The sequence below is a fragment of the Dendropsophus ebraccatus genome, chromosome 4, assembly GCF_027789765.1.
Source record: "Dendropsophus ebraccatus isolate aDenEbr1 chromosome 4, aDenEbr1.pat, whole genome shotgun sequence".
Lineage (NCBI taxonomy): Eukaryota > Metazoa > Chordata > Amphibia > Anura > Hylidae > Dendropsophus > Dendropsophus ebraccatus.
In genome coordinates, this window is record NC_091457.1 from 4,671,990 (window position 1) to 4,691,295 (window position 19,306).

The window sequence follows — 19,306 nt, forward strand, 5'->3', positions numbered from 1 at the left end:
CTATACAGATGTCATACTTCGAGTCACTTGACTTTTTCAGGTGCAGGGACACTTTGACAAGGTGGAGTTCTATCGGATGTGCTGGACCCTGTGCGCCAAGAAGCACCTGGTGAAGGATCCGCTCTGCATCAGCGAGGACAGCGCCTTCAAGGTGTGGACCATATTTAACTTCCTGGCCGACGACAAGTACCCGCTCACCATCGTCCCCGAGGAGGTAAGAGCCTAATGACACCATAATAGATAATATACCGCCATCTTAGAATACATAGAAATAAAATATTCTGGACTGGTAACAGACCAACCCGCGCCAGAAGGTGGAGCCGCGAGGCAGAAAAATCCTGGCTCTGGCAGTAAGTAGCCGCTATGAGTGCGCACTAGTCAGCCGCAGCTGGTAACACAGAGACAAGGTTACGTTTTTCTTCTATATTGTATGTAGTAGTGTCAGGAGCGACAGTAGAGTCGTCCCTACCTGGGGCGGTGACCCGGACGTTCTCAATGTTTGCTTCTCGCTCCCTGTTTTCTCTCTTTACGGTTTGTTTGTGTTTTTCTGTAAATATTTTAGTAAATCAGTGACTCTATTTTATGGAATCGGTTTACGGATCTGCCCGGACCTGACAGGCGCACAGCGGCGGCAGCGGCAGCAGCGCGGTTATACAAATCATATAACAGATACATCTCACATGGTATATTCACCAGTTGTATCACATCATTACAGCGAGTGTGAGGAGTGTGACTGTACTCCAGGAGTGTGGCTGTACCCTAGGAGTGTGACTGTACATCCGGGAGTGTGACTGTACATCAGGGAGTGTTACTTTACCCCAGGAGTGTGACTGTACATCAGGGAGTGTGACTGTACCGCACGAGTGTGGCTGTACCCCGGGAGTGTGACTGTACCTTCGGGAGTGTGACTGTATCCCAGGAGTGTGACTGTATCCCAGGAGGTTGACTTATCTTAGGAGTGTGACTGTACATCAGGGAGTGTGACTGAACATCAGGGAGTGTGACTGTACATCAGAGAGTGTGACTGTACATCAGAGAGTGTGACTGTACCCCGGGAGTGTGACTGTACCCCGGGAGTGTGACTGTACATCAGGGAGTGTGACTGTATCCCGGGAGTGTGACTGTACATCACGGATTGGGACTGTACCCTGGGAGTGTGACTGTACATCATGGAGTGTGGCTGTACCCCGGGAGTGTGACTGTACCTTCGGGAGTGTGACTGTATCCCAGGAGTGTGACTGTATCCCAGGAGGTTGACTTATCTTAGGAGTGTGACTGTACATCAGGGAGTGTGACTGTACATCAGAGAGTGTGACTGTACCCCGGGAGTGTGACTGTACATCAGGGAGTGTGACTGTACCCTGGGAGTGTGACTGTACCCTGGGAGTGTGACTGTACATCACAGATTGGGACTGTACCCTGGGAGTGTGACTGTACATCAGGGAGTGTTACTTTACCCCAGGAGTGTGACTGTACATCAGGGAGTGTGACTGTACCCTGGGAGTGTGACTGTACATCAGGGAGTGTGGCTGTACCCTGGGAGTGTGACTGTACATCAGGGAGTGTTACTTTACCCCAGGAGTGTGACTGTACCGCACGAGTGTGGCTGTACCCCGGGAGTGTGACTGTACATCAGGGAGTGTTACTTTACCCTGGGAGTGTGACTGTACATCAGGGAGTGTGGCTGTACCCTGGGAGTGTGACTGTACATCAGGGAGTGTTACTTTACCCTGGGAGTGTGACTGTACATCAGGGAGTGTGGCTGTACCCCGGGAGTGTGACTGTACATCAGGGAGTGTTACTTTACCCTGGGAGTGTGACTGTACATCAGGGAGTGTGGCTGTACCCCGGGAGTGTGACTGTACATCAGGGAGTGTTACTTTACCCTGGGAGTGTGACTGTACATCAGGGAGTGTGGCTGTACCCTGGGAGTGTGACTGTACATCAGGGAGTGTTACTTTACCCTGGGAGTGTGACTGTACATCAGGGAGTGTGGCTGTACCCTGGGAGTGTGACTGTACATCAGGGAGTGTGACTGTACATCAGGGAGTGTGGCTGTACCCCGGGAGTGTGACTACATCAGGGAGTGTGACTGTACATCAGGGAGTGTGGCTGTACCCTGGGAGTGTGACTGTACATCAGGGAGTGTGGCTGTACCCTGGGAGTGTGACTGTACATCAGGGAGTGTGACTGTACCCTGGGAGTGTGGCTGTACATCAGGGAGTGTGACTGTACCCTGGGAGTGTGGCTGTACATCAGGGAGTGTGACTGTACCCTGGGAGTGTGGCTGTACCCCGGGAGTGTGACTGTACATCAGGGAGTGTGACTGTACATCAGGGAGTGTGGCTGTACCCCGGGAGTGTGACTACATCAGGGAGTGTGACTGTACATCAGGGAGTGTGACTGTACCCTGGGAGTGTGGCTGTACATCAGGGAGTGTGGCTGTACCCTGGGAGTGTGACTGTACATCAGGGAGTGTGACTGTACCCTGGGAGTGTGGCTGTACCCCGGGAGTGTGACTGTACATCAGGGAGTGTTACTTTACCCTGGGAGTGTGACTGTACATCAGGGAGTGTGGCTGTACCCTGGGAGTGTGACTGTACATCAGGGAGTGTTACTTTACCCTGGGAGTGTGACTGTACATCAGGGAGTGTGGCTGTACCCTGGGAGTGTGACTGTACATCAGGGAGTGTGACTGTACATCAGGGAGTGTGGCTGTACCCTGGGAGTGTGACTGTACATCAGGGAGTGTGACTGTACATCAGGGAGTGTGGCTGTACCCCGGGAGTGTGACTACATCAGGGAGTGTGACTGTACATCAGGGAGTGTGGCTGTACCCTGGGAGTGTGACTGTACATCAGGGAGTGTGGCTGTACCCTGGGAGTGTGACTGTACATCAGGGAGTGTGGCTGTACCCTGGGAGTGTGACTGTACCCTGGGAGTGTGACTGTACATCAGGGAGTGTGACTGTACCCCAGGTGTGTGACTGTACCCCGGGAGTGTGACTGTACCCTGGGAGTGGGACTGTACATCAGGGAGTGTGGCTGTACCCTGGGAGTGTGACTGTACCCCGGGAGTGTGACTGTACCCTGGGAGTGTGACTGTACATCAGGGAGTGTGGCTGTACCCTGGGAGTGTGACTGTACCCTGGGAGTGTGACTGTACATCAGGGAGTGTGGCTGTACCCTGGGAGTGTGACTGTACATCAGGGAGTGTGGCTGTACCCTGGGAGTGTGACTGTACATCAGGGAGTGTGACTGTACCCTGGGAGTGTGACTGTACATCAGGGAGTGTGACTGTACATCAGGGAGTGTGGCTGTACCCTGGGAGTGTGACTGTACCCCAGGTGTGTGACTGTACCCTGGGAGTGTGACTGTACCCTGGGAGTGTGACTACATCAGGGAGTGTGGCTGTACCCTGGGAGTGTGACTGTACCCTGGGAGTGTGACTGTACCCTTGGAGTGTGACTGTACATCAGGAAGTGTGACTGTACCCCAGGAGTGTGACTGTACATCAGGGAGTGTGACTGTACATCAGGGAGTGTGACTGTACCCTGGGAGTGTGACTGTACCCTGGGAGTGTGACTGTACATCAGGGAGTGTGGCTGTACCCTGGGAGTGTGACTGTACATCATGTAGTGTGACTGTATCCCAGGAGGGACACTGTACATCAGGGAGTGGAGTTGGAGACCCTCCCGGACTATCGGTACTGCCACCCACAGAAAGGGGAGATGACCCAAAGATGGAGTAGTGGCTGTGTAGGTGCCGTAACAATAATCACTGAGTCCTGTTATCATAAATAAATCTTCTTAACTTCAGGAATACTTAGTACAGTAGCAGATAATAGACTTCTGACTAGACACAATCTGTGTTAAGAGCTTTTGGAGCAGAAGAGCTGAGCTGACTTGGTTGTGTGCTGAGAAGTACAGTGAGTTCTGAACAGTCTAGATGAGTTGGTGCTGAGAATCCCAACCCAGGTTAGAAATGTGCTCTGCCGGAACTTTGGAAGAAGAAGAAGAAGTAGAATACTGAAGAATACTTGAATAGAAGACTATTTGTGCCCGTGTTTCGACCTTTGCCACTTGTTGCCCTACAGTGTCGGGTGACCCATCCTCCTAGGGTGACACAAGCCCCAGACCTTGTTACCTTCGTTGAGCAAGGTGGACAAAGTACCTGGTTACACTCGCGTTGTGAGATAGTGTACGTAAGCTTGTAGCAACTTTGCTCTATCCGGATCAGTTCCTCTTGTTTCAGGATACCGTCCTGCACTGTTAGAGATGTTCACGGCGTGGGTTGGGGTAATCTCTAATTTAACACTTAACACTGCATAATAAAAACAAGTGTTACTTTGAATAAGAAAGGAGTCTTTGTGTATCCCATACGTCTATCCACCACCACACTCTAGACTAGACTACACCGGACAGGTGGGTGGACCTGGCAGAGCCAGGGCCCAGCTGAACTATAGCAGGGACCGTCTTGTTGTGCATCCTCGCTCTACCAAAACTTGGATAAGACTCTCTAGGTGTGGGTGTGTACTTCCTCTCTCCATGTTACTACTTCCTACAGGATGTGTAATACCTCCTGTGATTGGTGTAGAAGAAAGTGCAGAGAAAAGAAAGGAGAATAGTGATAGGTGGAGAAAAGAAAAGAGTTCTTATTGGTGCGCAGATTACAAACAAACAATAACCCCTTGCTCAATACAGCTGTGCAATATACAAGTGCATAGACAAATAGCGACATCTAGTGGTAAAACTTAGGTATAACTTCATTACCACTTCACTTGAAGTACAGATTTTTGCTGGGTGTATAGACTTGTAACACCCATGGTGGGACATCACATGTACATCCGGCAGTGTGACTGTACATCAGGACTGTGACTGTACCCTGGGAGTGTGACTGTACATCAGGAATGTGACTGTACCCTGGGAGTGTGACTGTACATCAGGACTGTGACTGTACCCTGGGAGTGTGACTGTACATCAGGAATGTGACTGTACCCCAGGTGTGTTATATTTCCGGTGGGCCCCCAGCTTTGGAGCCTGCACTATAACTGACTGACATGTCTTTTTTCACTGGTTTTTCATTGGTGGGCCCCCAGGATCATTTCCTCTGGTGGGCCTCAGATACCCCAGTCCAACACTGCACCCAGGCCCCTCTCTTTGCTTACAAGTCAAAGCGAGGATTTCAGGAATCCTCATAGGAAACCTCTCCTGCTCTGGACAGTTCCTGACATGGACAGAGGTGGCAGCACTGGAGAGAATACACCACTTCCTACAGGACATACAGCAGCTGATAAGTACTGGAAGATTTTTTTTATATAGAAGTAAGTTACAAATCTCTGCCACTTTCTGGCACCAGTTGATTTAAAGGAAAAAAAATAGGGGAGCACCCCGCTTGATGGGGGTTGCATGGGGATGTTGACGGTGGGGCATGATGGGAGTTGTAGTTGTAGGTAACCACAGGTTGGTGAACCCTGGGAGTATGAAGACCATTTCCTGGCTTCCTTACATCCTGACAATGATGGTGGTCTTCCTGCCCCCCGTGGACTGTAGGACTGATGACTTTTTACAAAAATACAAATTTATTAACTAAAACCCCCTCCTCCCCTGTATCAGGGCGGCCCACCAGCTACATGGGATTCATGATGGACTCTCTATCTCCAGGAAAGTAAGAAAACCTCCTAAGGGCCATAAAGTTTCTGTTGGGACCTGAAGCGACGTCCATCTGATGAGTAATGAAGGTGTCCGGCCTCATGTCCCTGCCAATCTGTTAGAATTGTCATGTTCCTCAGGGGTGGGTACAGAGGAGCCTTAGCCCCGCCCCCGAGGTGCTCCGCTCTGTGACACTAGTGTAATACCTGTAGTATATACATTACAGAGGGTTAAATGTCCTCTGATCTCCATTGCCTATACTTGCTGAGAAGCGTCAGACAGGAAACCAGAATTCTTATCACAGCTGAGATCCTGCTCTTCCTGTTCACCATGAAAGCACAGCACAGCCTTACTGGTATACAGATACATAGCACTGGTACAAATATATGGTGCTGGTACACAGATATATGGTGCTAGTATTCAGATATATGGCACCCGGTGTGTATATAGATAAATAGATAGCTGGTATATAAATATATATATATATATATATATATATATATATATATATATGTGTGTGTGTATATATATATATATATATATATATATTTACAGAGAGAGAGAGAGAGCTGATATATATATATATATATATATATATATATATATATATATATATATATATATATATATGGAGCTGGTATACAGAAATATGGAGCTGGTATATATATATGGAGCTAGTGTTCAGATATATGGCACTGGTGTACATATATATATATATATATATATATATATATATATACAGGGAATCAAACACAAGTTCCACAGCACTCAATAAAAAACTTTGCCCGATGCCGTGGTTCACACCCCAATCCACAGGTGTCTATATAAACATCCAAAAAGTAACTGCAGCACACAGGACTTAGTGAAAAAAGTTCAATCTGTATTGGTGATTATTCCATACAAAACACACGGTAAATGGAAAGCGACGTTTCGACGTCTCAATGACGCCTTTCTAAGCCATTCACTGGCTTGAGAAAGGCGTCATTGAGACGTCGAAACGTCGCTTTCCATTTACCGTGTGTTTTGTATGGAATAAGAGGGTGGGTACAGAGGAGCCTTAGCCCCGCCCCCGAGGTGCTCAGCTCTGTGACACTAGTGTAATACCTGCAGTATATACATTACAGAGGGTAAATGTCATCCTGCCTGAAAAATGGGGGGTTCATAAACTGGACCCCACAGCTGTAAACCACGTCACCCTATTGTCTCACCCCTTTAAGTGAGGGAAAGCCGGGTGACCGCCCCTTTGCTTGTCGTCCTTCTTTCCTCAGAACAGATCTAACTAGGAAATAGATGAGAAGCATAAGAGCGATGAGGGAATATTCTGCACATAGAGGAGCGACCACCAATACTTCATCATAACCAGGATGTAAATCAGTCTGATGTCATAGTTAAAGGAACAGTACAGGAAATACTGATACCCTGTGTTATGCATCATGTAGGGCCTGAGGGGGCAGAGCCTGATACAGAGATACACAGACCAATCTAACTCAGGATCAGTACAGGATCAGCAATGTATGTACGCAGTGACCTCACCAGCAGAATAGTGAGTGCAGCTCTGGAGTATAATACAGGATGTAACTCAGGATCAGTAATGTAATGTATGTACACAGTGACCCCACCAGCAGAATAGTGAGCGCAGCTCTGGAGTATAATACAGGATGTAACTCAGGATCAGTAATGTATGTACACAGTGACCCCACCAGCAGAATAGTGAGCGCAGCTCTGGAGTATAATACAGGATGTAACTCAGGATCAGTAATGTATGTACACAGTGACCCCACCAGCAGAATAGTGAGCGCAGCTCTGGAGTATAATACAGGATGTAACTCAGGATCAGTAATATAATGTATGTACACAGTGACCCCACCAGCAGAATAGTGAGCGCTGCTCTGGAGTATAATACAGGATGTAACTCAGGATCAGTAATGTAATGTATGTACACAGTGACCCCACCAGCAGAATAGTGAGCACAGCTCTGGAGTATAATACAGGATGTAACTCAGGATCAGTAATGTAATGTATGTACACAGTGACCCCACCAGCAGAATAGTGAGCGCTGCTCTGGAGTATAATACAGGATGTGTATAATGACTGATGGACGTCTCTCTTTGCAGATTGAGTATCTCCTGAGGAAGCTGACGGAGGCGATGGGCAGCGGGTGGCAGCAGGCCCTGTTTGAGGACTATAAGATCAGTCTACATGACAAGCAGAAGGGGTTATCGGTGTGGGAGCTGATCGAGCTGATCGGGAGCGGTCAGTTTAGTACGGGCACCGACTCCACCACGGTCTCCATGGCCATCAATGAGGTGTTCGATGAGCTGGTGCTGGACGTCCTGAAGCAGGTGACACTCTATGTAAATCTGTGGCCCCCAGGGAGCGGGCTCAGCCTTAAAGGGGAACTCTGGCTCTCCCAGGGGAGCGGGCTCAGCCTTAAAGGGGAACTCTGGCTCTCCCCGGGGAGTGAAGAACTTCTCTGTGCGTCACATAAAATCCCCAGTCCTTTCACTGTCTGTAACTTAGTGACATATTCTGGTTATTGGTCACGTCCGTCCCGGGTGAGATGTCGTACATGAGGCGTAGGATGAAATGGCGCCATTATTGTCAGGGTCGGATGATCTTCCATCATTGTGGTGACCACCCAGCTTTCCCGGGCCCCTGAGCGGCAGATGTATTCTCATATATTATCATTGCCCATCTAAGCACTGATTCCCCAGTCCAGCTGAGGTGCAGATCTGCCGTTCAGGACTTCAGGAGAGCTGGGTGGGGGTCAGCTGGAGGTGCCTGATAGACAGAGGGCTCTGCAGGCCCCGAGTACAAGGGAAGCGGAGCAGGAAGGCTGCTGGGAATGGGAACGGTCAGGACACGGGGTCCGGCTATCAAGCATCTCAGCTGGTGGCCCCATAGGGAAGTGATAAACCCCCAGAGCTGGGGCCCAGTCTGCAGCCACAGCACACACCATGGCGACTGTATGCCTCTGGTGACATCTGCTGGTGACATAAACAAACTACAAGGTGATGAACACATTATAATGTGGCTCACAACAGGACTCTAGTGACATCTGCTGGTGACATGAACACATTACAACGGGACTCATAATGGGATTCTAGTGACATCTACTGGTGACATAAACAAACTACAAGGTGATGAACACATTATAACGTGGCTCACAACAGGACTCTACTGACATCTGCTGGTGAGATGAACACATTACAATGGGACTCACAACAGGACTCTAGTGACATCTGCTGGTGAGATGAACACATTACAACATGACTCATAATGGGATTCTAGTGACATCTACTGGTGACATAAACAAACTACAAGGTGATGAACACATTATAACGTGGCTCACAACAGGACTCTAGTGACATCTGCTGGTGACTTGAACACATTACAACGGGACTCTAGTGACATCTGCTGGTGAGATGAACACATTACAATGGGACTAATAATGGGGTTGTGGTAGTTTAGAATATAGAATACATTTAGAGATTTTGTTTAATTTTTTTATTTTTTCATAACTTTTTTTTTTACAGTTTTGTAAAATTGTGAAATCAATGTCTCTGCATGTAATAATAATCCTGATCCTATAAGCCCCCTGACGTCTCATCCCGTGCCCCGCAGGGTTATCTATGGAAGAAAGGTCATAAGCGGAAGAACTGGACGGAGCGCTGGTTCGTCCTGAAGCCCAACGTCATGTCCTATTATGTCAGCGAGGACCTGAAGGACAAGAAGGGGGAGATCATCCTGGATGGGAACTGCTTTGTGGAGGTGACTGATGAGATTGTATTCCCATAGTTCCCTGCTCTATCTTTGTGATATATAGAAGGAATAGAATACTAGACTGACACAGTAAGCTGCCATGCAGAGTATATGGGGGGCCGGGGGGCCGCTCTGACCACATTGTGGTTGTTTTTCAGTCGTTGCCGGACAGAGACGGGAGGAAATGTCTGTTCCTTGTGAAATGTGTCGATAAAAGCTACGAGATCAGCGCGTCGGACAAGAAGAAGAGGCAGGAATGGATCCAAGGTGACAGGAGGCGTCCAGATCCGTCCTCCTCTTCTATACAACACAAGGGGCTCCGTATCCTGCGGCTTATAGTGGGGACATACACTGGTCCAGAGCTCACAGAGCATTGTCTACACTGGGTACAGCTGAGAGCAGGACTAGCTATGTACAATGTATCAGTCTGGAGCTCACAGAGCATTGTCTACACTGGATACAGAGCAGGACTAGCTATGTACAATGTATCAGTCTGGAGCTCACAGAGCATTGTCTACACTGGATACAGAGCAGGACTAGCTATGTACAATGTATCAGTCTGGAGCTCACAGAGCATTGTCTACACTGGATACAGCTGAGAGCAGGACTAGTTATGTACAATGAATTAGGCTGTAGAGCTCACAGAGCATTGTCTACACTGGATACAGCTGAGAGCAGGACTAGCTATGTACAATGTATCAGGCTCTAGAGCTCACAGAGCATTGTCTACACTGGATACAGCTGAGAGCAGGACTAGCTATGTACAATGTATCAGTCTGGAGCTCACAGAGCATTGTCTACACTGGATACAGCTGAGAGCAGGACTAGCTATGTACAATGTATCAGTCTGGAGCTCACAGAGCATTGTCTACACTGGATACAGCTGAGAGCAGGACTAGTTGTGGACAATGTATCAGTCTGGAGCTCACAGAGCATTGTCTACACTGGATACAGCTGAGAGCAGGACTAGCTATGTATAATGTATCAGTCTGGAGCTCACAGAGCATTGTCTACACTGGATACAGCTGAGAGCAGGACTAGTTGTGGACAATGTATCAGTCTGGAGCTCACAGAGCATTGTCTACACTGGATACAGCTGAGAGCAGGACTAGCTATGTACAATGCATCAGTCTGGAGCTCACAGAGCATTGTCTACACTGGATACAGCTGAGAGCAGGACTAGCTATGTACCATGTATCAGTCTGGAGCTCACAGAGCATTGTCTACACTGGGTACAATCACTTTTCTGTACAGATGTTCAGGATGTAACGTGATTCTTCTCATTCTGACAGTAAGATGGAAGCTGACGCCATATGTAACGTTTCCTGCAGATATTCAGACGGTTGTGAACCTGAAGAAGATGGGGGTCTCCTCCCCGCACAGAGACGCCCGGCAGAAGAGGAAAGCGCTGCGGCAGAAGCTCCAGGCCGAGCAGGAGGAGCTGGAGAGGAAGATGAGGGAACTGCAGATGGCCAACGAGATGAAGCAGCAGGAACTGGAGCAAGTGCGCATGGTGAGAGGAGCCACGTACCTGCACTGCTCTCTGCTGCCCCCTGCTGGAGGTCACCGCCCTGTAATACAGGGTACAGCTCTCTGCTGCCCCCTGCTGGAGGTCACCGCCCTGTAATACAGGGTACAGCTCTCTGCTGCCCCCTGCTGGAGGTCACCGCCCTGTAATACAGGGTACAGCTCTCTGCTGCCCCCTGCTGGAGGTCACCGCCCTGTAATACAGGGTACAGCTCTCTGCTGCCCCCTGCTGGTGGTCACCGCCCTTTAATACAGGGTACAGCTCTCTGCTGCCCCCTGCTGGAGGTCACCGCCCTGTAATACAGGGTACAGCTCTCTGCTGCCCCCTGCTGGAGGTCACCGCCCTGTAATACAGAGTACAGCTCTCTGCTGCGCCCTGCTGGAGGTCACCGCCCTGTAATACAGAGTACAGCTCTCTGCTGCGCCCTGCTGGAGGTCACCGCCCTGTAATACAGAGTACAGCTCTCTGCTGCCCCCTGCTGGAGGTCACCGCCCTGTAATACAGAGTACAGCTCTCTGCTGCCCCCTGCTGGAGGTCACCGCCCTGTAATACAGAGTACAGCTCTCTGCTGCCCCCTGCTGGAGGTCACCGCCCTGTAATACAGAGTACAGCTCTCTGCTGCCCCCTGCTGGAGGTCACCGCCCTGTAATACAGGGTACAGCTCTCTGCTGCCCCCTGCTGGAGGTCACCGCCCTGTAATACAGGGTACAGCTCTCTGCTGCCCCCTGCTGGAGGTCACCGCCCTGTAATACAGGGTACAGCTCTCTGCTGCCCCCTGCTGGAGGTCACCGCCCTGTAATACAGGGTACAGCTCCCTGCTGCCCCCTGCTGGAGGTCACCGCCCTGTAATACAGAGTCCAGCCCTCTGCTGCCCCCTGCTGGAGGTCACCGCCCTGTAATACAGAGTACAGCTCTCTGCTGCCCCCTGCTGGAGGTCACCGCCCTGTAATACAGAGTACAGCTCTCTGCTGCCCCCTGCTGGAGGTCACCGCCCTGTAATACAGGGTACAGCTCTCTGCTGCCCCCTGCTGGAGGTCACCGCCCTATAATACAGAGTACAGCTCTCTGCTGCCCCCTGCTGGAGGTCACCGCCCTGTAATACAGGGTACAGCTCTCTGCTGCCCCCTGCTGGAGGTCACCGCCCTATAATACAGAGTACTGCTCTCTGCTGCCCCCTGCTGGAGGTCACCGCCCTGTAATACAGGGTACAGCTCTCTGCTGCCCCCTGCTGGAGGTCACCGCCCTGTAATACAGGGTACAGCTCTCTGCTGCCCCCTACTGGAGGTCACCGCCTTGTAATACAGGGTACAGCTCTCAGAGAGCAAAGTCTTTGCATGGCCTATAGGCCTCACGTCTTGGCAACTTCCTCAGGGAGACACATCACCCCTTTAACTGTCTCCAGGCGTCTGTTTTATAGGATTACTGCCCCTTTAAGAAGTAAAAAGTAAAGGAAGTTTTAATGTTTTTTTGCAGCAACTGAAGGAGGCGGCCGACCGGGCGGCGGAGGAGGAGCAGAAGCGCCATGACACCCACATGGAGCTCCAGGACCGATTCAGAGAGGAGCTGGAGCGCGAACAGATGGTGAGGAGGTGGCGGCACATTGTATCCAGCCGATCCCCATAGACGTCATAGACTGGAGGAACGCTTAAAGGGCCGCTCCAGAAATGCATTGTCACTGTATTACTGAACATCCTGTAACACAGCTTTTCCGCTGTCATTGCATCCAGACATTCCACCCCCCCTCATCCATATCTGAAGCCTGACCATTCCCTGATCACAGCTGAGGGTCCGTCACATTGTGTCACCGGCAGCAGCACAGACATCGCTCTGAATTTCACTGCGATACAATGTAACGACCTCTTCAACTGTGTACAGGAGACTGTACTGGCCCTTTAAATTTTCCAGTAAGAAAAACTAGATGTACGTGACCTATAGGGTGTGAGACCTTACAGGCCAGAACTGAGGCTGGCACTACAGGATCAGTATGGGATCAGTATAGAATCAATTAAGAAGCAGTATAGGATCATAAAGCATCAGTATAGGACCAGTAATCTATATGGGATCTGTATAGAATCAGTATAGGATCTATATGGGATCAGTATAGGATCACTATGGGATCAGTATGGAATCTGTATAGGATCAGTATGGAATCTGTGTGGGATCAGTATAGGATGAGTAAAGGATCAATAAAAGATCTATATGGGATCTGTATAGGTTCAGTATAGGATCAGTGAAGGATCTGTATGGGATCAGTAAAGGATCAGTATAGGATCAGTGTGAGATCTGTATAGGATCAGTATGGGATGAGTATAGAATCAGTAAAGAAGCAATGTAGGATCAGGGAAGGATCTGTGTGGAATCTGTATAGCATCAGTGTAGGATCAGTGAAGGATCTTTATAGGATCAGTGAAGGATCTGTGTGGGATCTGTATAGGATCAGGGAAGGATTTGTGTGGAATCTGTATAGCATCAGTGTAGGATCAGTGAAGGATCTGTATGGGATCTGTATAGGATCAGTGAAGGATCTGTATAGGATCAGTGAAGGATCTGTATAGGATCAGTGAAGGATTTGTGTGGAATCTGTATAGCGTCAGTATAGGATAAGTGAAGGATCTGTATAGGATCAGTAAAGGATCTGTATAGGATCAGTATCAGATCAGTTACCTATCACCTGATCCTCATTCTTCATATTCTGTAGATCCGACAACAGATGGAAGAGAAAGTGGCGCAGAAATCCTCCGAATTGGAGCAATACCTGAACCGTGTGCGGGAGCTGGAGGAGATGTATCACCGCCTGCAGGAGGCGCTGGACGACGAGAAACAAGCGCGGCTCGAGGAGGAGAACGCCCGACTGCTCCAGACCAGGTGAGAGAGCCGACCCTGAGGAGGACGGGAGCAGATTGTGTCCTCTCTGTATCCGGGATTACAAAAAAAAACACAGCTACTTACTTCCAAAAACATCGCCACCCCTGTCCTCAGGTTGTGTGCGGTATTACAACTCCGCTCCATTCGCTTTAATGTAACTGAGCTGTAATACTGAACACAACCTGCGGCTGTCAGGGCATGCTGGGAACTGTAGTTTTGCAAAACCTACAGAGCTACGGTGGGGGGTGGGAGACCGCTTTAATATGACGCCTATGACCTTTGGATATCGGGGTCTTTTCTAGACTTCTGGAAGAGGAAGCCACAAAGAGGGCGATGCTGGAACAGCTGCACAAGGAGCAGGAGATGACCATCAAGATGACGGAGGCCGAGAATAAGGAACTGGTGACCATCCAGGAGAGGAAGGAGAAAGCCCTGCAGGAGGCCATGCAGCAGCTGGAGCAGCTGGAGAATGAGCGGATCGCAGCTCTGGAGCAATATGAAGTAATTCTCTTTAAGGTTGACCCTAATAATATCCATACCTGTAACTGGTATTCCCGTACGTGTAGAGCTCAATGCCAGCACGATGCCAGAAAGCTCCTTATTACCCTTATCTGTTCCTGCCGATTATCTGGGCCTCCCGGTCACGTCTTCCTAACACAAGACTCCATGTCTCTTCTTTCCTTCCAGCAAGTTAAAAGTAACCTTGAAATGGCGACCAGTAAGACAAGAAGCTGGAAGGACAAGGTGGCGCAGCACGAGGGGTTAATCCGGTTAATACAGCCAGGTGAGTGGATACGGAGGCTGGACACACAAGGAACCTTCAGAGGATGATGTCTTGGAGGTTTTTGTAGCCAAAGTTGTCTTGGCAGAGAATGGGTGGTGGTGATGGTGGTGATGGTGGTGGTGGTGGTAGTGGTGGTGGTGATGGTGATGGTGGTGGTGATGGTGGTGGTGGTGATGGTGGTGATGGTGGTAGTGGTGGTGGTGGTAGTGGTGGTGGTGGTGATGGTGGTGGTAGTAGTGGTGATGGTGGTAGTGGTGGTAGTAGTGGTGGTGGTGGTGATGGTGGTAGTGGTGGTGGTGGTGATGGTGGTGGTAGTAGTGGTGATGGTGGTGGTGGTGGTAGTAGTGGTGGTAGTAGTGGTGGTGGTGGTGATGGTGGTGGTAGTAGTAGTGGTGGTGGTGGTGATGGTGGTGGTGGTAGTAGTGGTGATGGTGATGGTGGTGGTGGTGGTGGTGGTGGTGGTAGTGGTTGTGCTGGTGGTGTAGATGGGTTGTACTCCTCTTTGGGCAGGATCTGAGGGTCTGGTGTGTTCTTCTCTATGGTCTCTCTTTACCTTCCTCCCTTCTAGTCCAGCATTATAAGCACTAGCTCCTTGGTGGCTTCAGATCCTCACCAGAACTTTAGACTTATGATGTTCTCAGCTTCTTCTCTCGCTAAATCCTTAATGTCCTTTTTCAGGATCTAAGAACCCCGGACTGATCACAAACTGGGGCCCGGCGTCCTTCACTCAAGGGGAACTCCAAGAACGAGAGAAGAACTGGCAAGAGAAGAAGAATGTCACCAGTGTGGAGTAGAAGCAGAAGGACCACCAGGGGCAAGGATAGGACAGCAAGGGGCTAGGACGTAGAGACCCCGCAGCTCCAGGAGGATGTTGTGCCTTTAGAATTATAGATCGGTAGCTGACATCATCTGCCCATCCGGGTCTTCTGTGCAACCAGACTGTCTGCCTCATCTGTCCCACCAGAGTCTCTGCCCATCCATGTCATTAGTCCTACTGGATCATCTGTCCAACCAGACTATCTGCCCATCCATGTCATCAGTCCTACTTGATCATCTGTCCCACCAAACTATCTTCCAATCAATGACATCTGTCTGTCTTACCGGATAATCTGGTCAACCAGGCTATCAGTCCCACTGGTTCAGGGTCTTCTGGGAATCCCGACTGTCTGGCCAACTGCATCATCTATCCCATGGGATCATCTGTCCAACCAGATTACCAGCCCATTCATATAATCTGTCCCATGGGATCATCTGTCCAACCAAACTGCCCATCCTGGTCTGTGCAACCAGATCATCTGCCCCACTGGATCATCTGGCCGATCATACTATCTGCACAACCACATAATCTGCCCCACTGGATCACCTGTCCATCAGCTCCATCTGCCCAGTGACATCACCTGCTCAGCTCCATCTATCTGGAAGAGTTAGCAGCAACATAGAGCTCCACCTGGAGCCGTATGAGCCTCCGACCAAGCCTGTTCAGTCCTTATTCTGGATCCTGTAAGACTTTGTCGAGGACCGGGCAGGACGACGTCAGTACTTACCTTTCCTGACTCTAGCTCAGACCTTCCTGTTTCTCTTTCTCTTTTATTTTTTTTTTTCTTAATTTTGAGTGAAATATAAATTGATCCAAAAAAAATCAAATTGTCAAAAATCTCCGGTGATGATAGGAATTAATTATGGAATCAGATGTGTTGTAGTCTCCTCCATAAAGCGTCATTTATATACAGGACTCGGAGGGTTCCTTCTTTTGTGTTTTTTGTGTTAGGAACTGGAGTTGGCCTCAGCCTAGGGTGGTGCTGTGCATATGTGTGTGTGTGTGTGTGTGTGTGTGTGTGTGGGGGGCCTCGTGTGTGTGTGTGTGTGTGTGTGTGGGGGGGCCTCGTTTGTGTGTGTGTGTGTGGTGGGGCCTCGTGTGTGTGTGTGTGTGTGGGGGGGCCTCGTGTGTGTGTGTGTGTGTGGGGGGCTCGGTGTGTGGGTGTGTGTGTGTGGAAGGGCTCGGTGTGTGTGTGTGTGTGGGGGGGCCTTGTGTGGGGGGGGGCTCGGTGTGTGTGTGTGTGTGTGTGTGTGGAAGGGCTCGGTGTGTGTGTGTGTGTGTGGGGGCTCGGTGTGTGTGTGTGGGGGGGCTCGGTGTGTGTGTGTGGGGGCTCGTGTGTGTGTGTGTGTGTGTGTGGGGGGGCTCGGTGTGTGTGGGGGCTCGGTGTGTGTGTGTGTGTGTGTGGTGCCCGGTGTGTGTGGGGGGGCTCGGTGTGTGTGTGTGTGTGTGGGGGGCTCGGTGTGTGTGTGTGTGTGTGTGTGGGGGGGCTCGGTGTGTGTGTGTGTGTGTGGTGCCCGTTGTGTGTGCGTGTGTGTGGGGGGGCTCGGTGTGTGTGTGTGTGTGTGTGTGTGGGGGCTCGGTGTGTGTGTGTGTGTGGGGGCTCGGTGTGTGTGTGTGTGTGTGTGTGTGTGGGGGGGGGGGCTCGGTGTGTGTGTGTGTGGGGGCTCGGTGTGTGTGTGTGTGTGTGTGTGGTGCCTGGTGTGTGCGTGTGTGTGGGGGGGGCTCGGTGTGTGTGTGTGTGGGGGGGGGCTCGGTGTGTGTGTGTGTGTGTGTGGGGGGGGCTCGGTGTGTGTGTGTGTGTGTGTGTGTGGTGCCCGGTGTGTGTGGGGGGGCTCGGTGTGTGTGTGTGTGTGTGGGGGGGGCTCGGTGTGTGTGTGTGGTGCCCGGTGTGTGTGCGTGTGTGTGGGGGGGCTCGGTGTGTGTGTGTGTGTGAGGGCTCGGTGTGTGTGTGTGTGTGTGTGTGTGGGGGGGCTCGGTGTGTGTGTGGGGGGGCTCGGTGTGTGTGTGTGGGGGCTCGGTGTGTGTGTGTGGGGGGGGGCTCGGTGTGTGTGTGTGTGGGGGCTCGGTGTGTGTGTGTGTGTGTGGGGGGCTCGGTGTGTGTGGGGGGCTCGTCTGTGTGTGTGTGTGGGGGGCTCGGTGTGTGTGTGGGGGGCTCGGTGTATGTGTGTGTGTGTGTGGGGGGGGGGCTCGGTGTGTGTGTGTGTGTGGGGGGCTCGGTGTGTGTGTGGGGGGCTCGGTGTGTGTGTGTGTGTGGGGGGCTCGGTGTGTGTGTGTGTGTGGGGGGGGCTCGTGTGTGTGTGTGTGTGTGTGTGGGGCTCGGTGTGTGTGTGGGGGGCTCGTGTGTGTGTGTGTAGGGGGGCTCGGTGTGTGTGGGGCTCATTTGTGTGTGTGTGTGGGGGGGGGCTCGGTGTGTGTGTGTGTGTGTGTGTGTGTGGAAGGGCTCGGTGTGTGTGTGTGTGGGGGCTCGGTGTGTGTGTGTGGGGGGGCTCGGTGTGTGTGTGTGGGGGCTCGTGTGTGTGTGTGTGTGTGTGTGTGGGGGGGGGCTCGGTGTGTGTGGGGGCTCGGTGTGTGTGTGTGTGTGTGTGTGGTGCCCGGTGTGTGTGTGGGGGCTCGGTGTGTGTGTGTGTGTGGGGGGGGGGCTCGGTGTGTGTGTGTGTGTGTGTGTGTGTGGGGGGGGCTCGGTGTGTGTGTGTGTGTGTGGTGCCCGTTGTGTGTGCGTGTGTGTGGGGGGGGCTCGGTGTGTGTGTGTGTGTGTGTGTGTGTGGGGGCTCGGTGTGTGTGTGTGTGTGTGGGGGGGGCTCGGTGTGTGTGTGTGGGGGCTCGGTGTGTGTGTGTGTGTGTGTGTGTGTGTGTGGGGGGGGGGGCTCGGTGTGTGTGTGTGTGGGGGCTCGGTGTGTGTGTGTGTGTGTGTGTGGTGCCTGGTGTGTGCGTGTGTGTGGGGGGGGCTCGGTGTGTGTGTGTGTGTGGGGGGGCTCGGTGTGTGTGTGTGTGTGGGGGGGGGGGGGCTCGGTGTGTGTGTGTGTGTGTGTGTGTGGTGCCCGGTGTGTGTGGGGGGGCTCGGTGTGTGTGTGTGTGTGTGGGGGGGGGCTCGGTGTGTGTGTGTGGTGCCCGGTGTGTGTGCGTGTGTGTGGGGGGGCTCGGTGTGTGTGTGTGTGTGAGGGCTCGGGGTGTGTGTGTGTGTGTGTGTGTGGGGGGGCTCGGTGTGTGTGTGGGGGGGCTCGGTGTGTGTGTGGGGGGGCTCGGTGTGTGTGTGTGTGGGGGGGCTCGGTGTGTGTGTGTGGGGGGGGGCTCGGTGTGTGTGTGTGTGTGGGGGCTCGGTGTGTGTGTGGGGGGCTCGGTGTGTGTGGGGGGCTCGTCTGTGTGTGTGTGTGGGGGGCTCGGTGTGTGTGGGGGGCTCGTCTGTGTGTGTGTGTGGGGGGCTCGGTGTGTGTGTGGGGGGCTCGGTGTATGTGTGTGTGTGTGTGTGGGGGGGGCTCGGTGTATGTGTGTGTGTGTGTGTGTGGGGGGCTCGGTGTGTGTGTGGGGGGCTCGGTGTGTGTGTGTGTGTGGGGGGCTCGGTGTGTGTGTGTGTGTGTGGGGGGCTCGGTGTGTGTGTGTGTGGGGGGGGGGGCTCGTGTGTGTGTGTGTGTGTGTGTGGGGCTCGGTGTGTGTGTGGGGGGCTCGTGTGTGTGTGTGTAGGGGGGCTCGGTGTGTGTGGGGCTCATTTGTGTGTGTGTGTGGGGGGGGCTCGGTGTGTGTGTGTGTGTGTGTGTGTGGGGGCTCGGTGTGTGTGTGTGTGTGTGTGGGGGGGGGGGGGCTCGGTGTGTGTTGGGGGCTTGTGTGTGTGTGTGTGTGGTGACCTGTGTGTGTGTGTGTGTGTGTGTGTGCTCATTGGCCCTGCACAGACAGAAATAACTACAC

The 19,306-nt window shown here is 51.8% G+C and overlaps 1 protein-coding gene across 1 annotated transcript in view; it reads left to right on the forward strand.

Moving 5' to 3' along the window:
• The window catches only part of SWAP70 (switching B cell complex subunit SWAP70), a 51,772-nt gene extending 35,451 nt beyond the window's left edge, over positions 1-16,321 (forward strand). Inside the window, exons 3-12 of the mRNA XM_069965030.1 lie at positions 41-214; positions 7,765-7,992; positions 9,275-9,421; positions 9,571-9,679; positions 10,744-10,925; positions 12,414-12,521; positions 13,639-13,805; positions 14,108-14,306; positions 14,493-14,589; positions 15,268-16,321. Coding sequence (XP_069821131.1) covers positions 41-214; positions 7,765-7,992; positions 9,275-9,421; positions 9,571-9,679; positions 10,744-10,925; positions 12,414-12,521; positions 13,639-13,805; positions 14,108-14,306; positions 14,493-14,589; positions 15,268-15,383 — 1,527 coding nt within the window. The 3' untranslated portion in view covers positions 15,384-16,321. The remainder of the gene's footprint in view (positions 1-40; positions 215-7,764; positions 7,993-9,274; positions 9,422-9,570; positions 9,680-10,743; positions 10,926-12,413; positions 12,522-13,638; positions 13,806-14,107; positions 14,307-14,492; positions 14,590-15,267) is intronic.
• The last annotated feature ends 2,985 nt before the right edge of the window (positions 16,322-19,306 follow it).